Source organism: Carassius gibelio, chromosome B7 (assembly GCF_023724105.1).
Source record: "Carassius gibelio isolate Cgi1373 ecotype wild population from Czech Republic chromosome B7, carGib1.2-hapl.c, whole genome shotgun sequence".
Classification (NCBI taxonomy): domain Eukaryota; kingdom Metazoa; phylum Chordata; class Actinopteri; order Cypriniformes; family Cyprinidae; genus Carassius; species Carassius gibelio.
In genome coordinates this window covers 13,498,307-13,517,675 of record NC_068402.1, presented here as the reverse complement: position 1 = coordinate 13,517,675, position 19,369 = coordinate 13,498,307, and the positions used below count along the sequence as shown (strand labels likewise).

Here is a 19,369-nt window from a genome sequence, read left to right as displayed (position 1 = left end):
TAATGTGTGTTTATATACTACCGTGTGTTTCTGTTCTGTTTTTCAGCCATACGATAGTCTTCCCACCTCTCAGACGTGCTTCTTCCAGCTCCGCCTCCCACCATACTCTAGCCAGACGGTCATGGCAGAGCGGCTGCGTTATGCTATTAATAACTGCCGTTCTATTGACATGGACAACTACATGCTCTCCCGCAATGTGGACAATGCAGAGGGGTCGGACACTGATTACTGACCCCCTGCATGCACACGTAAACACAGTCTGTGTAGGACACACTTTAGTATTCGGTGCAGGCTTTTATGATTTTTATGATTGCCAATGTTTTCAGATACATCTTAAACACATAATCAAGTGTTTCTTAGCAACTAAGCTAAACTTGGGTGAGCCACACACACATGTACACCAACTCGCACATGTGTTGATGTATATTCCTTCTCTTTACTTTGAAGAGGCGTCTTTCTCTGCTATTCATTCTTTGGCTCTGCCTTTTTCAGGATAATTCTGCATGAAAGTTTTATTTAAAAAAAAAAAATGTATAGAATGACAAAAAAAGAAAAAATTGTACATTGTGTATAATGCTTCATTAGGAAATTGTTTTACATGAGTATCTGTATTTATTTGAATTTTTTGAACCGCCTACACCAAGTTTCATATGTCAGATGCAATAAATGTTTGAATCTGAAACAGCATTTTTGTTGCATTTTTGGGCACAAATTCAAAAGCTTGACATGACCTGAAAAAAAAGTAAATTATTACTTTTAGTCGACACACTTTAAGTAGAATGTGCCAGAGAGATTTATAATGGCATTAGAGCAATAATTCAGATTTCATAATTCTCTCATCATGCAACGCTGACTGCTGAAAATTCAGCTTTGCTACCAAAGGATTAATGGGTTTAAAATATTATTTCTTCTTTATATATAGAGAGAGAGAATAGAAGTTTTTTTTTCATATTGTAAATGCATTTGGTAAATAAACTAGGGCAATATGTAATGTCATTGAGTTTTGGGCATCCAGATTTCAAATCCCCTCTCAAGGACCCTTCCCAATTCCCCCTCTCCCTCTCCCCCACTTTGCTTCCCGTCTGCTCTGTACTTACCTATCGTTATAATGGCAACATTTCCCCCAAAAGAAATTTTAAAGAAAAAATATTTTAGAAAAGTAAGGCAATTATAATGCATTCGAGCTCAAGCTACTTTATTACAAATTAAAATTTCACACACCTTAGAAGTCAAAGGAAACTAAAAGCATACGAGTCCAAAAAAAGTGATATCTAATGAGTCAGAGGTAACCTATGTGTTGAAAACCATCCAGAGCTTCCTGTAGCATAGATTCAGAGAGTAGTGGTTTTATTGAAGACTGCCCACTGCATTTATCATTCAAGCCCAAGCTGTTTAAATACATTGCACTGGGAAAATTTTACCGTCACCCTAGGGAGAGTTGAGAATCTTCTTTTAAAAGACAAGCTTACAGACACATGAATTAAAACACAATGTTACTGTCCAGGGTATGATCAGAGAATGAAAGATCTGCTCTAAAACAGATGACAGGATAGTGGCAGATCATTTGAGCCTAACTGGCCATCTAAACATAAAATACAGAGGGAAAAGCCCAACAAAGGGACAGTAAACAATTCAAGGCCAAACCTATACAAGACCTCATTTAAAACCTGTTAAAAAGAAGAAAATCACATATGAAAGCAGCTCTAGACAATTCTTTAGTATAAAACACCCAATGTCTTTGACATGGTTTCAGTGTCTCTCTCACACAGAACATGAGGTACAGAACAGAAAACGAAAGAGGAGGTAATTACAGAAAGTGCAAGATCTGCAGACATTAAATTCCTGTTACACAGCATCCATTCTTATGCAGACTAGCCAGACCATAGGCCTCCCAGAGTCCAGGGCTGCTGGCCGTGTCATCGGCCTCCTGGCTCAATGAGCCGGTCTTTGGAGGAAGTCCTGTTTGTATCTGATGGGTTATCTTGGCCTGTGATTGGCCAGCAAGAAGTCTTTATCTTTACAGGTGAGGCAGAGTTTGAGGTTCCTCAAAGATCCTCCAGCACACAAGAAAGCCCAGGCAGCCATGACACACAGTATGATGTAGGTCGGGACCAGACTGCCTTGATAGTGTGGATTCACAAATGTCTGTGTGGAAAAAAAGTACAAACATAAATATGTAAAATCTGTCTCAAAACTGAGTCAGCTGCTTGTGTCTGCTGCTCTTCTCTGAGTAACGATTTTTTTACTTTACAGGACAACTCTAATTTAAAACAGCAATATATTTATACATTCATTTTTGTAAATAGAGGTAAACATAATAATAATCAATAATACACACACACACACACACACACACACACACACACACACACACATATATATATATATAAGGGCTATCAGTTTAACATAGGAACTTTATTAGTTATGAAAAATAATGGGATTCAAATGTTTTAATGCAGTTAACCCACTGGCCCCATCCCCAGACCAAAATGTCATCTTACTTTTTTATATAGTCAGTGCTGTCAGACAATGTATGATCAATATTGAAAAAAAAAAAAATGCTACCTGGAAAACTATCGCCACAGATTTTTTTGCCTATAACCGATTGTTCCAGCAATCAACTATCGGTGCCCGATTAAACGGCAAAACCGATATATCAGTCAACCTCTAATAAATATACGTAAACAGTTTGGGAAATGTTGCATTACTTCATGCTGTGTTTACCTACCAGACATGATACTACTAGATGACTGATGACCACCGCTCCAAGAGCCCACCATCTCTGTCGCTCACATGACTCGAAGAAAACAACCCCCCAGAACATATGCAGCAAGATAATGGCCAGGGTCATAAAAGCTGTGGAGAGAAAGCATATGCTGAATGCTTGAGTCACTCGATATGATTTCCAGGGTTTAAAAACTAACTGGCATCTCATTACCTGAGGATATGAAGTAGTGTTGAGAGTCGCCATGGATGCCGATGGTACCCGGACCCAAGGAATCAGAGAGTATGTTGACCACAGAGAAGGCTCCGCTCATGAAGCCAAAGCCCAGACCTGACACTGCAATCCAACGACACACACTTAAACACTGGCTGTTTATTGGATTACTAGAAGAAGCATGTGATGGATGTTTACCATAAGCTAGCTGCCGCATGGAGATGGGCATGGTGTCCTCCTGACTGAGCGCCAACAGACCTTCATTTGCTTTCCTGGGAGAGATACAATAACAGACGTTAACAACAACCCTCCTACACAACACCAACACTGAACACCAACGAGATTCACCAACATGATATTTTAGTTATTTAAAGACCCCATGGAATCTGAAGAGGGATGGTTTAATAATGTTTTCTGTTTTGTGTTGAGAGTTTCTTACTGAAACGGGAAGACTGGGTCAGATTGCACAACAGTTTGTGCTTTTTTATTTTTTTTACATAAATTAAAACTTTTGGGTGACAGAAATGCTTTGTGTCATTATAAATGTCTTGACTATTTCAAATAAATTCTGTTCTTTTGAAATTTCTAATCATCAAAGAATCCTGAAAAAAAAAAGCATAACGGTTTCCACAAAAATATTAAGCAGCACAACTGTTTTCAACACTGATGATAATAACAAATGTTTCTTGAGCACCAAATGAGCATGACAGAGTGATTTCTGAAGAATCATGTGTCACTAAAGACCAGAGTAATGTCTGCTGAAAATTCAGCTTTGCCAATACAGGAATAAATGACGTTTTAAAATAAATTCAAATAGAAAAAAAAATATTTTACATTGTAATAATATTTTACAGTATCACTGTATTTTGATTACACAAATGCAGCCTGGGTGAGCAGAAAAAAAAACTTATGTTTTGTATGTTGTATGTTCTGTTTCGCTCTTTAATAGAAAATGTGTTTTAGTTACAGCCGGTGAAACACAATTAGAGACATTGTCCTTCTAGACAGCATTTGATTGGACAAAAAAAAAAAAGGTCTGATGCATCAATAGTTTTGCTTCCATTTCACAAAGGAGAAAAACTGTACATTTAAGTGTGTTTATTTAAAAGTAAAAACCATGTTCAGGTTTAAACTAGTATACACATGACCTCAGAGCTAACACACAAAGTACAGCCTTGCCACTGCTGAGTCTTATATTAATGCAGTCAACGCTCAAGAACACGATATGCCATTATATTTAGGTTTATTGATTATGTGGCTCCTTTCTAACACAGAAAATGAACAGTTAATTCTTACTTCAGCAGTCTGTAGTAACCATATCTGAAAGCCTCCTGCAGCAGCACAGAGAGCACAACCCCAAAGATGAGCAGCCCTCTCTGCTGAGCCGCACTGTTCTTGTTACTGATCTGAACTGTGATGAACCACACAAGAGAGGACAGCAACAAAGACACCAGCCAGAAGAAAGCCCTGAAACAAACACAATCATGTTAGAAATACTGTCATAGAAAAAAAATAATAATAATAATAATAATAAGAATGAGTCACTGCTCAGAATTCTCAGTCACCAAAACGTGCTTCCCATTCTGTTACTTGATAGTGCTCTTAAAGGAGAAGCTCATTAAAAAAAATTAACTTATTTTTCAACCTCTTGTTCAAAATCTACACTACGATCAAACGTTTAAGGTCAGTAATATTTTTTATGTTTTTTAAACAAGTATTGTCAAGGCTGCATTGATTTAAACAAAAAAACATTGAGAAATATTATTATCATTTAAAACAAATAATTTATCTAAATACATTTTACAACGGCAAGCTGATTGTTCACCAGCCATTCATTATACTACAGTTTTAAGTGTCATGATTTTCAGAAATACATTTTAATTGCGCAAAACATTGTGCCATTTCATATTTTGGTGGAAACTATTTTTTTTATGAATGTAAACTTTTATTAAAATAAGGTTATGGCAAAAGTCTTACTCTCACTTTTTATCAGTTTAACGCATTCTTGCTGAACACAATTATCAAAGAAATCTTAAAGACCCCAAACTATTAGTTTAAACATCTTTCGATTTCCCAGCTTCTCTTTGCAAGTTGTTAGAGTTTAAAGTTGTATCTTGTAATAATATTTCTAAACCTCAGACCATCAAGCAGCAGATGTGAAGGACACTTCTGAGTCCAGATGAAGTGCTGTATCACACTGAACCGCACTCACGCCGGGGAATGAGGGAAGCCCATCTGCCCAGAAACATACCCTGCTATGAGGAAGATCACCCGCAGCGGGTCCCTGGCGATCGTAAACACGAACAAAGCGACTGCTGGCCCGAAAGCGATGAACGTACAGCCGAAAAACACCCCCACTGTCATGATGGAGCTCGGCTAACCTGCTAATTCTCTCAAAGGACTGCCACTTCACACGGATAAGTGCCTTCAGAGGCTATCAACACACTTCAGCCATGAGAGTCTACGGCTTTTAATCGACGCGTTAAGTATCATATACCAAGAGTTAACGAGGCGTTTATTGTGCCAGTATTCTTCGAAATAGGTTGAATGGGTTCAGCTCTGCGCTCCAGTCCAGCACAACGTCTAGGGTTAACCTACTTCCGGTTCCTTGTCATGTGACCCGATGTGTTTCGGAATCTGATTTTCTTACCTCATCCGCTGAATTACTTTTCTTACAGCATTATTTAACCCTGCTATTGTCCTACGAACCTGACCCACATTTGAACCTACTATTAATGCATGAATTCTTGTTGACAGTATAACAGACCTAATTATCCACATTAGACACATAAATGTTTTATCTCATCCGAAATTGTATTGCAGTTGTAAATGATGTTCTAAAAAGATGAATAAAAAAAAATAAAAATAAAAAAAGATTTTCCTGGTTAATTTCATCTTTGGCTTTACAACACCAAATCATTAACAGTGATAGAGGTTATTCAGTTACACACTCACATTAAGGCAAATGTTGATACATTTATAATCAAGTTATTGCAAATGTTTTAAAGTCATTCTTTATATTTGTATTCATAAACTTCAATATTATTTCCATAACACATTTGAATAAGTCTACTCTTCTTGTTTAAACCTACACAATATAATAAATATTTTTGGTAAAACTCCTACAACACATTTTCTTAGTCACACACACACACAACATATAAAACGGAGCAGTAACAGCAATACAAGCATAAAGCACTGTGGTGTGACATTTTGTTTTAAAACATGTAGTTGCTACTCTTCCCCAGTTTCAAGTATCATACGTCTTATTCATCAATCAAATAAATAAACACATTTTGTCAAGACAATGATATTCCAATTGATGAAGACCATGACGAAGATTAAAACTTGTGCATCAGCTCCATAACAGCTATAGATGTGCTCTGGCCAAAGATAAAAGCTCCAGTAAGGACGGTCACCACACCCCAACCCGTCAAGAGAGCTCTGGAAGGAACAATCAAAATCAATGAAAGAAAGTGTGTATAAAAGAGAGAAAGTAATTTAAAACTGTATTTTTAGACGCACCATAAATATATGAAAACGGCTAGAATAAGAGACCAGAGGAAATAGTCAGGAAATTACTTAATTAATTAAAAGACTTGACTTGGCTCTCTTTAAACATAGATAAGATGTTACACACCTCATCCTGTGATTTATAGGCTCTGTCTGCATGGCAAAAATGAGACACAGCCCTACAAAACAACAACAGAACATTAGGTCAATATTACACTCACAGTCTGTTTGAATGTATATGTATGTACACTAAGCTTATTTTTTACCCCAAAGAAATTAATACGTTTATTTAGCAAGGAAGCATTAAATTAAAACTTAATAATTTGTATATTTGTTACAAAAGATGTTTATTTTATTTTTTTTAAATTACTTTAATCTTTCTATTCATCGTAGAATTCTGACAAAATGTTTCATAGCTTTCACAAAAAATATTAGGAAGCACAACTGTTTTCAACAGTAATAATAATAATAATAATAATAATAAGAAGAAGAAGAAGAAGAAGAAGAAGAAGAAGAAGAAATGTTTCTTGAGCACCAGATTTGCATATCAGAATGATTTCATATTAGATATTAGATCATATGATGCCAAAGACTAGAGTAAAGGATGCTGAAAAGCTTTTGCCATCACAGGAATAAAAGTTAAATTGTATTAATATTCCACAATATTACAGTTTTTACTGTATTTTTTAAAATCAAATAAATGCAGCCTTGTGAGCATAAATATTAATAAATCTTACCAACTTTTGAACAGTAGAGTATGTATGCATGCTTGTGTGTTGGTGAGATTGTAATTGTTTAACTGAGTGTCTCACCAGGAAAAATAAATATAAAGAAAGCGCTAATTCCACCGATAACGCTGATGACCTCACTCATGTCTGGTATGTAGATGGCGATGAGGAGAGTCACAGTGATCCAGAGAATTGTTAGAATCAGACGGCACCGACTCTCAAACACAGATGTTATTATGGCCCGTCGTTCCCAAAAGCGCAATATTTGAGTTAGAACAACTGACCTGTGAACAAGACTCAATCATTGACACATGAGTGTGTGTACAGAGTGTGTGTAGGGAGCTATATGCACATTTATTTTATTTGTGGTTTATGGTACCTTCCCAGCAGCAGTATTATAGGATAGATGGTGATGATCGAAACCCCAAACAGCAGCCTAGCAATAATCATCACTACATCATTTCCAGGATATGACATCAGAATATCTGAGGCTACTTGTCGTCCAAATGTAAGAAAACCAAACACACCTGCCATATTGCAACAAAGGGTAAGTCTCTTATTTAAAACTCATAAACTTACAGGAAAATATTTATAATAATAACACTATAGATTAAGCTTTACAAATATGACTCACCTGTGAGAGTATAAATAATCAGGCAGAAAATCATAGAAGTGACTGAGATGAAAACCCAGTGTGTAATCTTTTTGTTTTCCATGCTGCTGTATATAGTAACACAAGCTTCATGACACTGTAATATAAATGAAGATTACAGTTTATGAGCATTCAGCAATCAAAATGGTCAAAAATACAACTCAGAAATTTGCAAATACTGCACCACTGATTCAAAGAAATAATAATTTTATCTCTGCACAAAAATAATATTTGCATAATTATTGTTATCTTAAAATTTTTTAGAGAATCTGACCTGGAAACCAAAACAGATAGTAGGGACCACACTGAACATTGAGGCCCACGAGTCCAATCTGTTACAAATAACCCAAACAAACCATTAATATTAAAGTCGTATGAATAATATATACATGAACTTAACTTTATGGAAAGCATGTTGTTTACATATAACTCACCCTTGACTATGCTCTGGTGTGAGGTCTGCTGTGTGCTCATCTTTTAGATAATATTTTGCGATAACAGCTACACTCAGGTATGTAGCAGCCAGAGTCCCCAATACACTGGACACAAAGCATTAAACACAAAGAAACATTAAGAGTTAATGATGGCTACAACAGGTTAAAGTCGGACAGTGCTGGGAGATTGAGGAAAATATCTAGTACTTTTCCCTAGACCTAAAAAAGGCCAGAAGGTGGTATAAAAAAAGATTTATTGAGTAGCAGATATGTGTGTGTCAGCTTTTACCACACCTGGTGTATTTCTGGATGCCGATCTCTTTGGGTACAGAGAGTGGAAGGATGATAATGAGGCACACGACAAAGAGTGCAAAACGGTGATCTGTGTACCAATGATTTGGCATCTCTTCTTCTGTATTTCCCGTCACGGTCTCATACAGAGACAGACACACTGAAACACACAGACACTTATGTTCAAAGGGGTAAAAGATCCTTTTGTGTCTTTGTCATGTGTATATATACACATTCACCTGTTACAGTTTCTCACACTGAAAGATAATGACTCATATGGAACAACACAAAGCACACACAACTTACACTTATCCAGCTGATCCTGCACAACCACCAAAAAGGCCACAGAGATCATGAAGAGGTTGAAAACAAAGCAGAACCCACACAGATGGCCGATCCTCTGTCCACACACCTCTCGTACCACATCATGATACGTCTTCTGCCGACTGATTGACGAGGCATAGCCGAGAATGACCAACCCACTTATGAGAAAAACCAGAGACACCTGAGGAAGAGAGGAAAATGTTTGATTGCTTTAAACCTCACAATCTTCATATTCTTGTTCAGCTGTATCCTCATATGCAGTGCTTTTTTTTTTTTTTACTAAAAGTTCCTCGCACATTATAGTTTCCTTTAAAAAATAATCTAACACGTTTCAATTAAAAACAGTTTTTGCTGCTTAATATTTTTGTAGAATTTGTGATACACTACCGTACAAAAGTTTGGGTTAAGCAAGATTTAAAAATAGAATAAATAAATAAATGGATCAAAGTTTCAATAAAGACATTTATAATGTTACAATAGTTTTCTATTTTAAATAAATCCAATTCATTAAACGTTCTATTCCTCAGAGAATACTGACAAAACGTATTACTAAAGGATTAATTAAACTGTTGAAGAACTATTACAGACCCCAAACCAGCATACATAATGATTTCTGAAGGATCATGTGACACTGAAGACTGGAGTAATGACTGCTGAACATTCAGCTTTGCCATCACAGGAATAAATTACATTTTAAAAATAGAGAGCAGTTCCTTTTAATAATATTTTACAGTATTACTGTAGCCTTACAGGATATATGAGATTAATCTTTAAAATCATTTTTTAAAATTAAAGAAAAATCTTAATCAAAACTTTTGACCAGTATGCTACTTAATTTCTCAAAGAATGATTTGGAAATATCACACAAATGTTTGTGCAGCAAGATGAACAATTTTTCGGTTTAAGAATATTTACAAAAGTGATAAAATATAAAAACATAAAATAATTTAAAAGAAAAAAAAGAAGAAATAAACCAGCCTAAGTTTGTTTGGTGACTCAACTGGTCTTCCAGGAGATTGTGACACGTTAGTTTTGTTGTTAGTAGGATTATACCTGTGCGCGTGGCTAGAGCAAAGATGACTTAAACCCCTATCAGAATGACAACGCACCATCTCCACACCAATGGCTGTGTTCACGCCACCAGCCTTCTTAAAAGCCCATGGAAAGTTAAGGAGTCCCGCGCCGAGGGCTGATTTGAGCATGATGAAAATGGCCCCAAACGATCCGAGTCGCGGGACGTCCGAGCCCCGCGCAGGCCTGGACAGCAGACTGATGCTGCGGATACTCTCTCGGGCCAGTTCCTCCATGCTCGGTGTGAAAGACGAAAATGATCACAATTCTCCAGCTCTATTGTATACGAAAACGATTTGGAAGCTTCCCTCTGGAGCGTTATATGTCCAACGCATCCGCACTGGTTCAGTTTAGTATTCTGTGAGTGAGGCTGTCTCGAGTAAGAAAGACCCTTTAAAAATGTCATCCCAAGGTGAGAAATATTGTATAGACTTGCTAGCGTTTGAAATGGTGCGTTCCGAGTCTAAATGATTGTTTTTCTAAAGATGCATGTTAGGAGGAATTTGCAGCTGATTTCACACATCTCCACTAGTCTACTTCAGCTTCTTTATCAACCGAGACCCTCGTTTTGTCTACAACAGGAGGAATTCGGTGTTATTTTGTAAAGTGCAGCACCTTGGCAAATTACTTAGTGCTAGGCTCGCGACCCTGATCAACCCCTTTGAACAAACATTCATTTGAAGCTCTTACTTGAGACACATGTATGTGTGTGTGTGTGTGTGTGTTCACTCTTTGTGTGTGCACTTTAGATGGGTTAAATGCAGAGCACGAATTCTGAGTATGGGTCACCATACTTGGCTGTATGTCACGTCACTTTCACTCACTTTTCTAATACTTTGTTACAGTACTTAAGTATTTGTTTTTACTTTACTACATTTCCTAATTAAAATGTATATCCTACTTTTACTCCGATACATATTCGTTACTTACTACAAAATAGTCAGAAGAACCCAGACAGCAGGTTTGACGAATCAGTGGTCTGGAGTCTGCAATTTAGACTCCTAAAAAACACCTTTGCTCAAGCGCGCGCGCACAACAGCGGATGATTCATTATCAAGTCGAGTCTGCATGGGGTCATATAATGCGATAACATGGTAAGTGTTGATGTAAATTGTAATGATATGCAATCTGATATTATAAAGTAGGCTATATCACCAAATCACACACAGAGTGCACGCACATTTATTTATTAGTCTGTTAACAGGCTAGGGGAGAGCAGGGGCGAAAGTACAATTTTTCAGAAAAACATAATTTTAAAAGATAACGTTGTAGACAGAGATATATTTCTGCTGTGGTCAGTAACTCATAAGTGTGGTCTAACAATACCAGGTGGTATTTTGTAGAAATGTAGAAATTTCACTTTGAACATAAGTTGCACATTGTTACTTTCGACCCCATCGGTTGGGACGAATGTAACACACAGGTGGGTCAAAAGTAACACAACAATATAAGCTAGATTTGTTTCTGTTACTCTTATTTTTATTAAGTAAACCCGACTATGGCCTTGGTTATATGTAACTGCAAACATATTTTGACCTTTATTTTTGCAAAAAAAATATTAGATTACATTTTTAGATTTTTATTTTAAATTTAAGTTTCATCAAATGTCTCAAAACCCCACTGTAAAAACTTGATTTGTTTTTTTCAGTGTATTTTTATATTAAAAAAAAATTCATTTGAATTAACAATATAATAATTAAATTATATTAGCATAATATAAATTCTAAACATAATGTAACAGTGGGCCTATTCATGTTTCCATCCAGTTGTTTTTATGCATAAATTGAAAATGTGCATTAAAACATCTGGAAACACTGCAAATTCATAGGTGGAGGTGTAAGATATGGCTAAAACCTAAACATAACTAAGGTAAATGTGAGGTAGGAGCTGCCCAGATGTTCCTCTAGGTCCAGAAACGCCCTCTCATAAACATCTGGATAAAACCACACCTATGTTTGTCTTTCGGAACCTCACTCGGACTCAAATATATTCTTTTGGTGTAATATGACATTAACATTTTAATAAATGATGCATGACACAGAAATTCACAGAATAGCATGTACCGGAACAAAATAAATACTTGTCACTGTAGTGGGACAAAAGTAACAACTGTTACTTTCGTCCCTCCAGAAACTCCTGACATTTAAACCTGATTTACTTTTATACTAAAAAACTTTGATAATGCAAACTTTAGGATGTGTTAAAGCACTAACTAACCTGTAGATTGATCATTAATGTGACACATGAAACAAGAAAAACAAAACAACTAATTAAAAAATATTACCGCTTCAATAATTTACTTTTTGTTGTCGAAAACAGTTTTACGGACCTAACTGCGGAAAAAGATGACGAAATCACTTGATATTTCTCAGCTCTGTGAAGGGTTGCTTGTTGAACATGCTGTCATAGCTTGGCATGCAAATGTAGTAATGGGCTCGGAGAAAATCGCTTTGTTACTTTCGACCCTGCTCTCCCTTACTCAAAAATTCAGGCATTCTAAATTGTAGAGTGCAAAAATCCCTCTGAACGCTTTTTATATTTATATAATTTAATATCGTTTTTAATCTATATCACGCGAAGAGTACCTACTGTTTTTAACAAGTACACACGGTAATGGCATGAACACATTTAATAGTTCAGAAAAGCAATGACTTTTTTTTTTTTTTTTTTTTTTTTTTTTTGCAGTCGATGCTTTGTTTCTGAATGAATCGGCCGTTTGAATTAATTGGTTTATTCTCAATGACTCACTCCAGTCACTCCAGTCACATGTTGCCATCTACCGGCGGTTTTAATTTCACATTTCGAATATTTTTTCATGTTTTAAACAATTTCAAATATCAGTATTCAGGGTTTTATGTTAAAACATTATTTATACACCTGTATATGCAGTTTAAATGCATCCATGTCCCCTCTGAGATACATAAACATAAACCTAAAAGTTGTTTTACAATTACAATTAATACATTTAGCAGACACTTTTATCCAAAGTGACTTACAGTGCATTCAGGCTAACATTTTTTTAATCTAACGTGTTCCCTGGGAATTGAACCCACAATTTGCGCTGCTAACGCAATGCTCTACCACTGAGCCACATGAACACAGATTACAGAAATGTTTTCTTATGTTGGAATGAAAGACACTAAGAACCAGATAAAGTGCTTCTTATTCGTTCCCAAAAATGCAAAATGGAATGAAATGAAATGGAAAATTCAAACCTAACAAAATCTTGCTACTCAAGCTGTGCATGGACAATATATTTGCTTATTTTCCATTAAGCATTTACTTTTACTTTCAATACTTAAGTATGTTTAATGTTTAAGATATTAAAAAAATACATTTTGTACTTAAGTACACAAAAAAATCACATAGATTAATACTTTTACTCAAGTAATATTTTAAATGGTGACTTCAACTTCTACCAAAGTAATTTTCTGGTAAAAGATATTTGTACTTTTACTTGAGTACGGCTTTCAGGTACTTTATACACCTCTGCATATAGGCTATGCATTCATATGATCTGAATAAACATTATATTTTGTAGCTTATAAAAATGTGAATAATACGCAGAAAAGTATAACTGAGGGTTGAACCAACATACCTCGATTTCCCGCTGAGTGTCACGCCACGCCTCTCCGACAGATGGCGCTAGAGCGTAACTAGCTGTCTGCTGTCGCATTTGATTCCTCGAGTAAGACTTGAACAGTTTTGCATCAGAGAAGTAATGCTCCCGTAAACACGTGGGTTTATAGAAAATGCCTGTTGACACAAAACGTATCCGTGGACCGGAGGAATCGCAGTCCCCGCTTTTCTTTCTTTCTCCAGACAAAGCTCCCAAGGCCAGCAGCAGGCAAGGCGTCCGGGGGAACGGAGAGGTGCGGCCGATGTTTGCGCGATGCGGGCTGATTAGCCAGGCTAAGGGCTCCGCTTACCTCGAGGCTGGAAACACCAAGATTATATGCTCGGTGTACGGGCCGAGAGAAATTGAACGCAAGGACGAAACAGACATGAAATCCGGACGCCTTGTTTGCGACTTTAGGCTCGCGCCGTTTTCATGTTCGAAGCGGGGTGCTTGGATCCAAGGCAGTGAGGAAAGAGATCTGTCCCAGACTCTACTGGAGAGCTTGCAGCCAGGGGTTTGCCTACACAGATACCCGCGCTCTCAGATCGAGGTTAATGTCATGGTTCTGGAGAACGACGGCTCGATCCTCGCGCACGCGGTGACATGCGCCTCCATGGCCCTGGCGGATGGCGGTATTGAGATGTATGATGTGGTGCTGGGTTGTACGCTGCGGCAGAATGGAAACACTTGTCTCGTTGACCCTTCATACTCAGAGGAGTGTGGGAGCTGGCAGGAGGGTTACGGGGAGAACCAGGGATGTGTCACCGTGGCTCTGCTTCCCAATCTGAATCAAGTGTCTGGTCTGAACGCGGACGGAGAGATGCGGGAAGACACACTGGCCGATGCTGTGAGAACCTGCATGGATGGCTGTCACAAACTCTATCCGGTGCTACAGCAAGCTGTGACGCGGGCTGTCAAGAAGAAAGCTCCTCCACCCGAAAAATAGACTTTTACTTGCCACAGTCCTCAAGTTTTGTTTTGAGGAAAATATGAGTGAATATTGTTTATGTGCATTGTTTATCATGCTTTCTACACTTAAAAGTGCAACAGCGTAGCACTAATAAAAAACTCATCTGAAGTTGCAAATATATTTTCTATTACTCTTAATTCCAAAAGTGTTGTTTACTGCTTATGCAGAAGGTATGGTTGCAAATATGTGACCCTGGACCACAAAACCAGTCTTAAGGGTTTTATTGCATCAGCTGAACGCTGAATAAATTAACTTTCCATTGATGTATGATTTGTTAGTATAAGACAATATTTGGCTAAGATACAACAATTTGAATATCTGGAATCTGAGGCGGCAAAAAATTGAGAATATCGCCTTTAAAGTTGTCAGAATTCAGTTCTTAGTAATTCATATTACTGATCAGAAATTAAGTTTTGATATATTTTCACTGGGAAATGTACAAAATATCTTCAAGGAACATTACTTAATATCCTAATGATTTTGAGCATTATATATATATATATATATATATATATATATATTTCATTTTGGCCCACAGAATTTATTATTGGCTATTGCTACAAATATATCCATGCTACTTATGATTAGTTTTAGTCACCACCATAAGCATCTATTAAATATTGTAGAAACATAATTTTCTGTAAAGTTGCTTTTTTACGATTCGTATTGTAAAAAGCGCTATACAAATAAACTTGAATTGAATTGGTCCAGAGCCACAATTTATAAAACAACATGCAGCTCACATGGCATTTTTAGAAAAGATGCATTTTGAGACTGGTAATTTGGTATAGTAATAACCTTTTAATCAAAACTTGAAGTCCCTGATTGACTCACACAAATGTGACAGTCGAAACAGTGCACTGAATTAATTTTGATTGTAATTAACTGATGAAAGGGGCCTGAGTAAAACAGTACAAATTTACATTATTTTTAATTTACAATGTAACATTATTGTAAATTTACACAAATTTACATACTACATTAGTAATTTAAAAAAATGGCACTTTTGGAAATGTGAATTTTAAAGTGCTTGGATTTTTAGCATGTTTTGGCAAACAATTTACAATACTACATTAAGAAAATAGATGACAACTAAAAGTGTAAAATGTGTCTCATTTTCAATAGTAAAACAGACCTGTTGTAAGATTGTTCAAGCTAATTGTATTGGAAACTAGTATATTTGACTGATACCGCGCATAATTATGCAAACATTACAATATAATACATGTATAACTGTGTGACAGCATGCAGGGAAATGAGGTAATTAACATGTATGGATGCGATTGGGTGTCAGATCCCTGCACTGCACAGTGTGAGGCTCTCAAGCACGTTTCAATATAATGTTTGTAATTTCTGAACGACTTGCAATTCTCATTGGAATGCCATAATGACCGGTTCCAGGGGTGACGTAGACCATAGTGTGTTCAGAGACACGGTAGAGTCCACAGAAAAATGGATTCATCAGGAATGCCAGGATGGTGAGGGGGAACAGCTGACCAGCGTGTGTGTGACCTACACAAATGAGAAATTGCATTTTGAGTCCAGGAGAGGACAGAAATTAAGCTTCAGCAGCATACTCCTACATTTTCACTCTTCAAACCACCAAAGAATCTAAAAGAGATTGATATTTACAGACCTGAGAGTACCAGACTGATGTCTGGCCGTTGCTGGAGGGCCTGTTTGGCAGCATGAGGCTGATGTGCAAGAAGAATAATGGGACTCTCTGCGCTGCAGCCACTGAGAGCTTTCTCAACATCCATACCATGGCCAGGGTATCTTTAAACAAAGCAACACCATGAATATTAGCCTAGTACACAGCACATAATATGCATCAGATTTGTATGTGTTCAACTGAGCCTGACAATATCATCACTGTGGACTGACCGTAGCATGCGGGCCTCAAGGTCATCAATGCCAGCAAGGCAAATCCAGTCTTGTGTTTGTTCAGGACGGAACACTTTTGCATGGCTGTTATGAAGAGCCTGAATCCCCATTGAGTGCAAGAGCTCAAACCAGCCTTCAACATCAGCAGTGTAGTAGTCATGATTGCCTGAAAGTCACACAATAATGAATGTGCACAAAATGTTCATTTACATCCTTTTCACTAGTTCACACTTACATATAAACAGAGTAAAGTTTTTGTGTAATTGGCGTGCTGTTCGAGGGGAAGGCTCCGAGCTCGGCATTTTTGCACAAACCCAGCGTACCTCCCACAGGTTAGGATGGGAATAGTTGTGAGTACAGAGGGTGTTGTTAAACACTACCGAAATTTTAACCAAAGTATGTTATAGACTTTTCATTAAGACCTTAAAGAATCATATCAACTTGTGGAAAATGGGCATCCGATGGCCCCTTTAATAAAACATCATGTATCAAACAGCTTCTAAGACAGACCTGTAGCAAAATAGGAGCCCAGTTGAGCCTTCATCTGACCCAGTGGTTCTGCAGCGCTCCTCAGTCGAGTCACCTGAGAGTCAGTCAGATCACCGACAATCACCACCACATCTACAGCAACATACACAAGGAGGAAAATTCAATGACAATTACAGGTTAAAAAAAATTCTGGCATCATTTGCATGTAGTTACAAACCTTTAACACTCAGTTTGGTCTGTCGAACAAAGATATTTAGATATTTTTTTAATACAATGGAAGTAAACAGGAATGGATCGAGTTGATTATAAACACTCTTAAATATATTTTAGGTTCAACAGAAGACAGTCACACAGGTTTGAAATGACACACGAGGGAGAGAAAAGGTTGTGGTATAAAATAAAATTGGTGTGATATTTGTTTACCTGTTTAAAGATTACACAGACACCATATAATTGTAATTACCTGGGTTCAGCTCATTGACCATAGTAACAATGCGCTGCAGTTTGGAGCGGCCTACTGTAGGTCCCAGATGTATGTCGGACAGAAGCACCAACCTGAGCCCGTTCAAAGACTCGGGGAGCTTCTCTACTGGGATCTCCACCTCAACTACTCGTGGAGGCTGGGCTGCATTTACCAACCCATACACTGCCAGTATTGCGGTTAATATCATCGCCAGCACTATATGACTGACTGATCCGCTCGCGACAGCATCCTCTCCTCCTCCTCCTCCTCGGTTGCGGGAGAGAAGCCTGCGAAGGCGGGTAAGGCAGCCAAAAACAAACAGGAAGAACAGTAGGATGACATAAATGCCCAGACAGGAGAAACTCAGCAATGATAACCAGTGTGGTTCAGTGTCCACGAGGAAAAACATGCATAGGTAGCTCCCGTGCACCAGAGTAAGAAACAGCAGGACAAGAAGACGCCAACATCTCTGCGGGACAGAAGATGCACCCCTGGCTCCGCACAGCCGCCGCACCACGCGTTTCCAAATGTAGAGAGAGCCGATGAGCAGCAGGGAGTTGATGAAGAGGAGAAACTGAACCCGAAACAACGAAGCGCGAGTGTTTTTGTTCACCCGCTCTGAGAGTAATGTTCTGGATATAAGAATAGAGAAAAAAACAACTCCCGATGCGATGGCTACTTTCAACTCGGCGGAGAGGCGCCCAAATCCAAACATACTGACCGTCATGTGCTCGGTCAATGACCCCGACACAGTCTGTTACACTATATCACATTCATTCTCATGATAGCACGGTATAACTAAAAAAGAAAAACGATAAAAGAGCTTCTCGTACCTTTTAATTCATATGAGTCATTCTCTTAACTGGGACATGGGAGAACAACACAAAACTACTTCCGCTGACAAAGACGGGTGATGGCTGCTATGATATAACAACATTAAGAATACTGTTGCGGTTCGCTGTTTCCTGCTAGAAAGGGCATATAAATATTGCTACACACTCAAGCTTGATAAACGTCCACTACACAATTCACAATCGTGTAAACAAATTAAATATAAACACGTCGGTCTTTTGACAACGTCTCTTTCTGCATGACAAGTGTGTGCGCTAATATCATTGGCTCGTCACGTTATAGAGGCGTGGCTAATTTGACGGCAGATCAAAAGTGGGCGTTTATGACCTTGTGGGTGTTTACAAACTGCTGGGTGTTTCTAAAGCATGCAATCAAATTGATCCCCACCCCTAAACCTACCATCACTATGACATCAGCCAATCAGGTATCATGATCTAAACACCTGATCTGTACTTTCTTGCAGAGACTTGCTCTTGATTGGAAAGGATCTCAATATTAACGCAAATATTTTTGTAATCATTGTTCAGTATCTTACGTAAAACGTTATCACTTAAGAATTAGCTGTTTGCTACATTTATAACCAATGTTTGCTACATTTTTGTAACCAACTATATGAAGCTATTTATTTTTTTAGCTCATATAACTTTGGTTTGATAATGTGATATAACAAAATGACTTTGATATAATAATAATAAGTGATAATAACTTTAAATATGAAAAATGTTTCCAGGTTGTCTTTGTGATGTCTCGATACCCAATACACACCGTGTCAAATGTATACTTCCAAAGCAGCATTTATATTTTAGGAATCGAGTCCCTCACAAGCAAGGTGATCCTCATATGTGACCCTGGACCACACAACCATATACACAATGAAAGCTGAACAAATACGCTTTCCATTGATTGATATATGGTTTGTTAGGATAGGACAATATTTGTCTGAGATACAACTATTTGAAAATCTGTAATCTGGCGATGCAAAAAATAAATACAAATCTAAATATTGAGAAAATCTCCTTTAAAGTTGTCCAAATTAAGTTCTTAACAACTCGTACTACTAATCAAAAAAATAGTTTTTATATATTTACAGTTGGAAATTTACAAAATATCTTAATGGAACATGATCTTACTTAAAATCCTA

At 37.4% G+C, this 19,369-nt stretch overlaps 5 protein-coding genes across 15 annotated transcripts in view; 2 read left to right on the top strand and 3 right to left on the bottom strand.

Annotated features, from left to right (window-relative positions):
- The window catches only part of LOC127961323 (probable E3 ubiquitin-protein ligase HERC1), a 45,469-nt gene extending 44,782 nt beyond the window's left edge, over positions 1–687 (top strand). For all 9 annotated transcript variants that reach the window (XM_052560392.1, XM_052560390.1, XM_052560395.1 and 6 more), the window contains exon 78: positions 47–687. In XM_052560392.1, the coding sequence (XP_052416352.1) occupies positions 47–232 (186 nt within the window). In that variant the 3' untranslated portion in view covers positions 233–687. The remainder of the gene's footprint in view (positions 1–46) is intronic.
- A 491-nt stretch (positions 688–1,178) lies between these two features.
- Positions 1,179–5,550, bottom strand: LOC127961815 (gamma-secretase subunit Aph-1b-like). The gene is made up of 6 exons (XM_052561088.1): positions 5,190–5,550; positions 4,235–4,405; positions 3,137–3,210; positions 2,939–3,061; positions 2,729–2,856; positions 1,179–2,145 (listed from the first exon to the last, which is right to left on the bottom strand). Exons 1-6 carry the CDS (start codon positions 5,300–5,302, stop codon positions 1,978–1,980), a joined length of 777 nt encoding a protein of 258 aa, XP_052417048.1. The 5' UTR covers positions 5,303–5,550; the 3' UTR covers positions 1,179–1,977.
- A 193-nt stretch (positions 5,551–5,743) lies between these two features.
- Positions 5,744–10,284, bottom strand: LOC127961813 (putative sodium-coupled neutral amino acid transporter 8). Of its 3 annotated transcripts, none has more exons than XM_052561084.1 (10): positions 9,990–10,284; positions 8,863–9,061; positions 8,560–8,716; positions 8,266–8,370; positions 8,106–8,163; positions 7,814–7,928; positions 7,559–7,706; positions 7,264–7,463; positions 6,579–6,630; positions 5,744–6,382 (listed from the first exon to the last, which is right to left on the bottom strand). In XM_052561084.1, the coding sequence occupies exons 1-10, from the start codon at positions 10,185–10,187 to the stop codon at positions 6,280–6,282; spliced, it is 1,335 nt and encodes a 444-aa protein (XP_052417044.1). In that variant the 5' UTR covers positions 10,188–10,284; the 3' UTR covers positions 5,744–6,279. The 3 variants fall into 3 exon arrangements, with proteins under 3 accessions (XP_052417044.1, XP_052417045.1, XP_052417046.1); XM_052561085.1 differs by having other exon boundaries at positions 7,321–7,463; XM_052561086.1 differs by lacking the exon at positions 7,264–7,463.
- Positions 10,285–13,599: 3,315 nt separating this feature from the next.
- LOC127961814 (exosome complex component MTR3) lies at positions 13,600–14,656 on the top strand. Its single transcript, XM_052561087.1, has one exon. The coding sequence runs from the start codon at positions 13,704–13,706 to the stop codon at positions 14,514–14,516; it is 813 nt and encodes a 270-aa protein (XP_052417047.1). The 5' UTR covers positions 13,600–13,703; the 3' UTR covers positions 14,517–14,656.
- Positions 14,657–15,321: 665 nt separating this feature from the next.
- Positions 15,322–18,497, bottom strand: LOC127961812 (transmembrane protein with metallophosphoesterase domain). Its single transcript, XM_052561083.1, has 5 exons — positions 17,377–18,497; positions 16,935–17,045; positions 16,425–16,590; positions 16,177–16,316; positions 15,322–16,052 (listed from the first exon to the last, which is right to left on the bottom strand). The coding sequence occupies exons 1-5, from the start codon at positions 18,101–18,103 to the stop codon at positions 15,862–15,864; spliced, it is 1,335 nt and encodes a 444-aa protein (XP_052417043.1). The 5' UTR covers positions 18,104–18,497; the 3' UTR covers positions 15,322–15,861.
- Positions 18,498–19,369: the final 872 nt, after the last annotated feature.

Bases quoted from the DNA above. Each gene is read 5' to 3' on its own strand.
- LOC127961812 (XM_052561083.1), bottom strand. From the start codon at position 18,103: ATGACGGTCAGTATGTTTGGATTTGGGCGCCTCTCCGCCGAGTTGAAA. The intron at 17,046-17,376 runs GTAATTACAATT...ATGTTGCTGTAG, and splicing joins GGTCAATGAGCTGAACCCAG to ATGTGGTGGTGATTGTCGGT. The intron at 16,053-16,176 runs GTCTGTAAATAT...TCATTTGTGTAG, and splicing joins CATCAGTCTGGTACTCTCAG to GTCACACACACGCTGGTCAG.
- LOC127961813 (XM_052561084.1), bottom strand. From the start codon at position 10,187: ATGGAGGAACTGGCCCGAGAGAGTATCCGCAGCATCAGTCTGCTGTCC. The intron at 8,717-8,862 runs GTAAGTTGTGTG...TGTGTGTTTCAG, and splicing joins GCAGGATCAGCTGGATAAGT to TGTGTCTGTCTCTGTATGAG. The intron at 7,707-7,813 runs GTGAGTCATATT...GCAATATGGCAG, and splicing joins GATTATTTATACTCTCACAG to GTGTGTTTGGTTTTCTTACA.
- LOC127961815 (XM_052561088.1), bottom strand. From the start codon at position 5,302: ATGACAGTGGGGGTGTTTTTCGGCTGTACGTTCATCGCTTTCGGGCCA. The intron at 4,406-5,189 runs GTATGTTTCTGG...TGTTTGTTTCAG, and splicing joins GTGATCTTCCTCATAGCAGG to GGCTTTCTTCTGGCTGGTGT. The intron at 3,062-3,136 runs GTAAACATCCAT...GTTGGATTGCAG, and splicing joins CATGCGGCAGCTAGCTTATG to TGTCAGGTCTGGGCTTTGGC.
- LOC127961814 (XM_052561087.1), top strand. From the start codon at position 13,704: ATGCCTGTTGACACAAAACGTATCCGTGGACCGGAGGAATCGCAGTCC.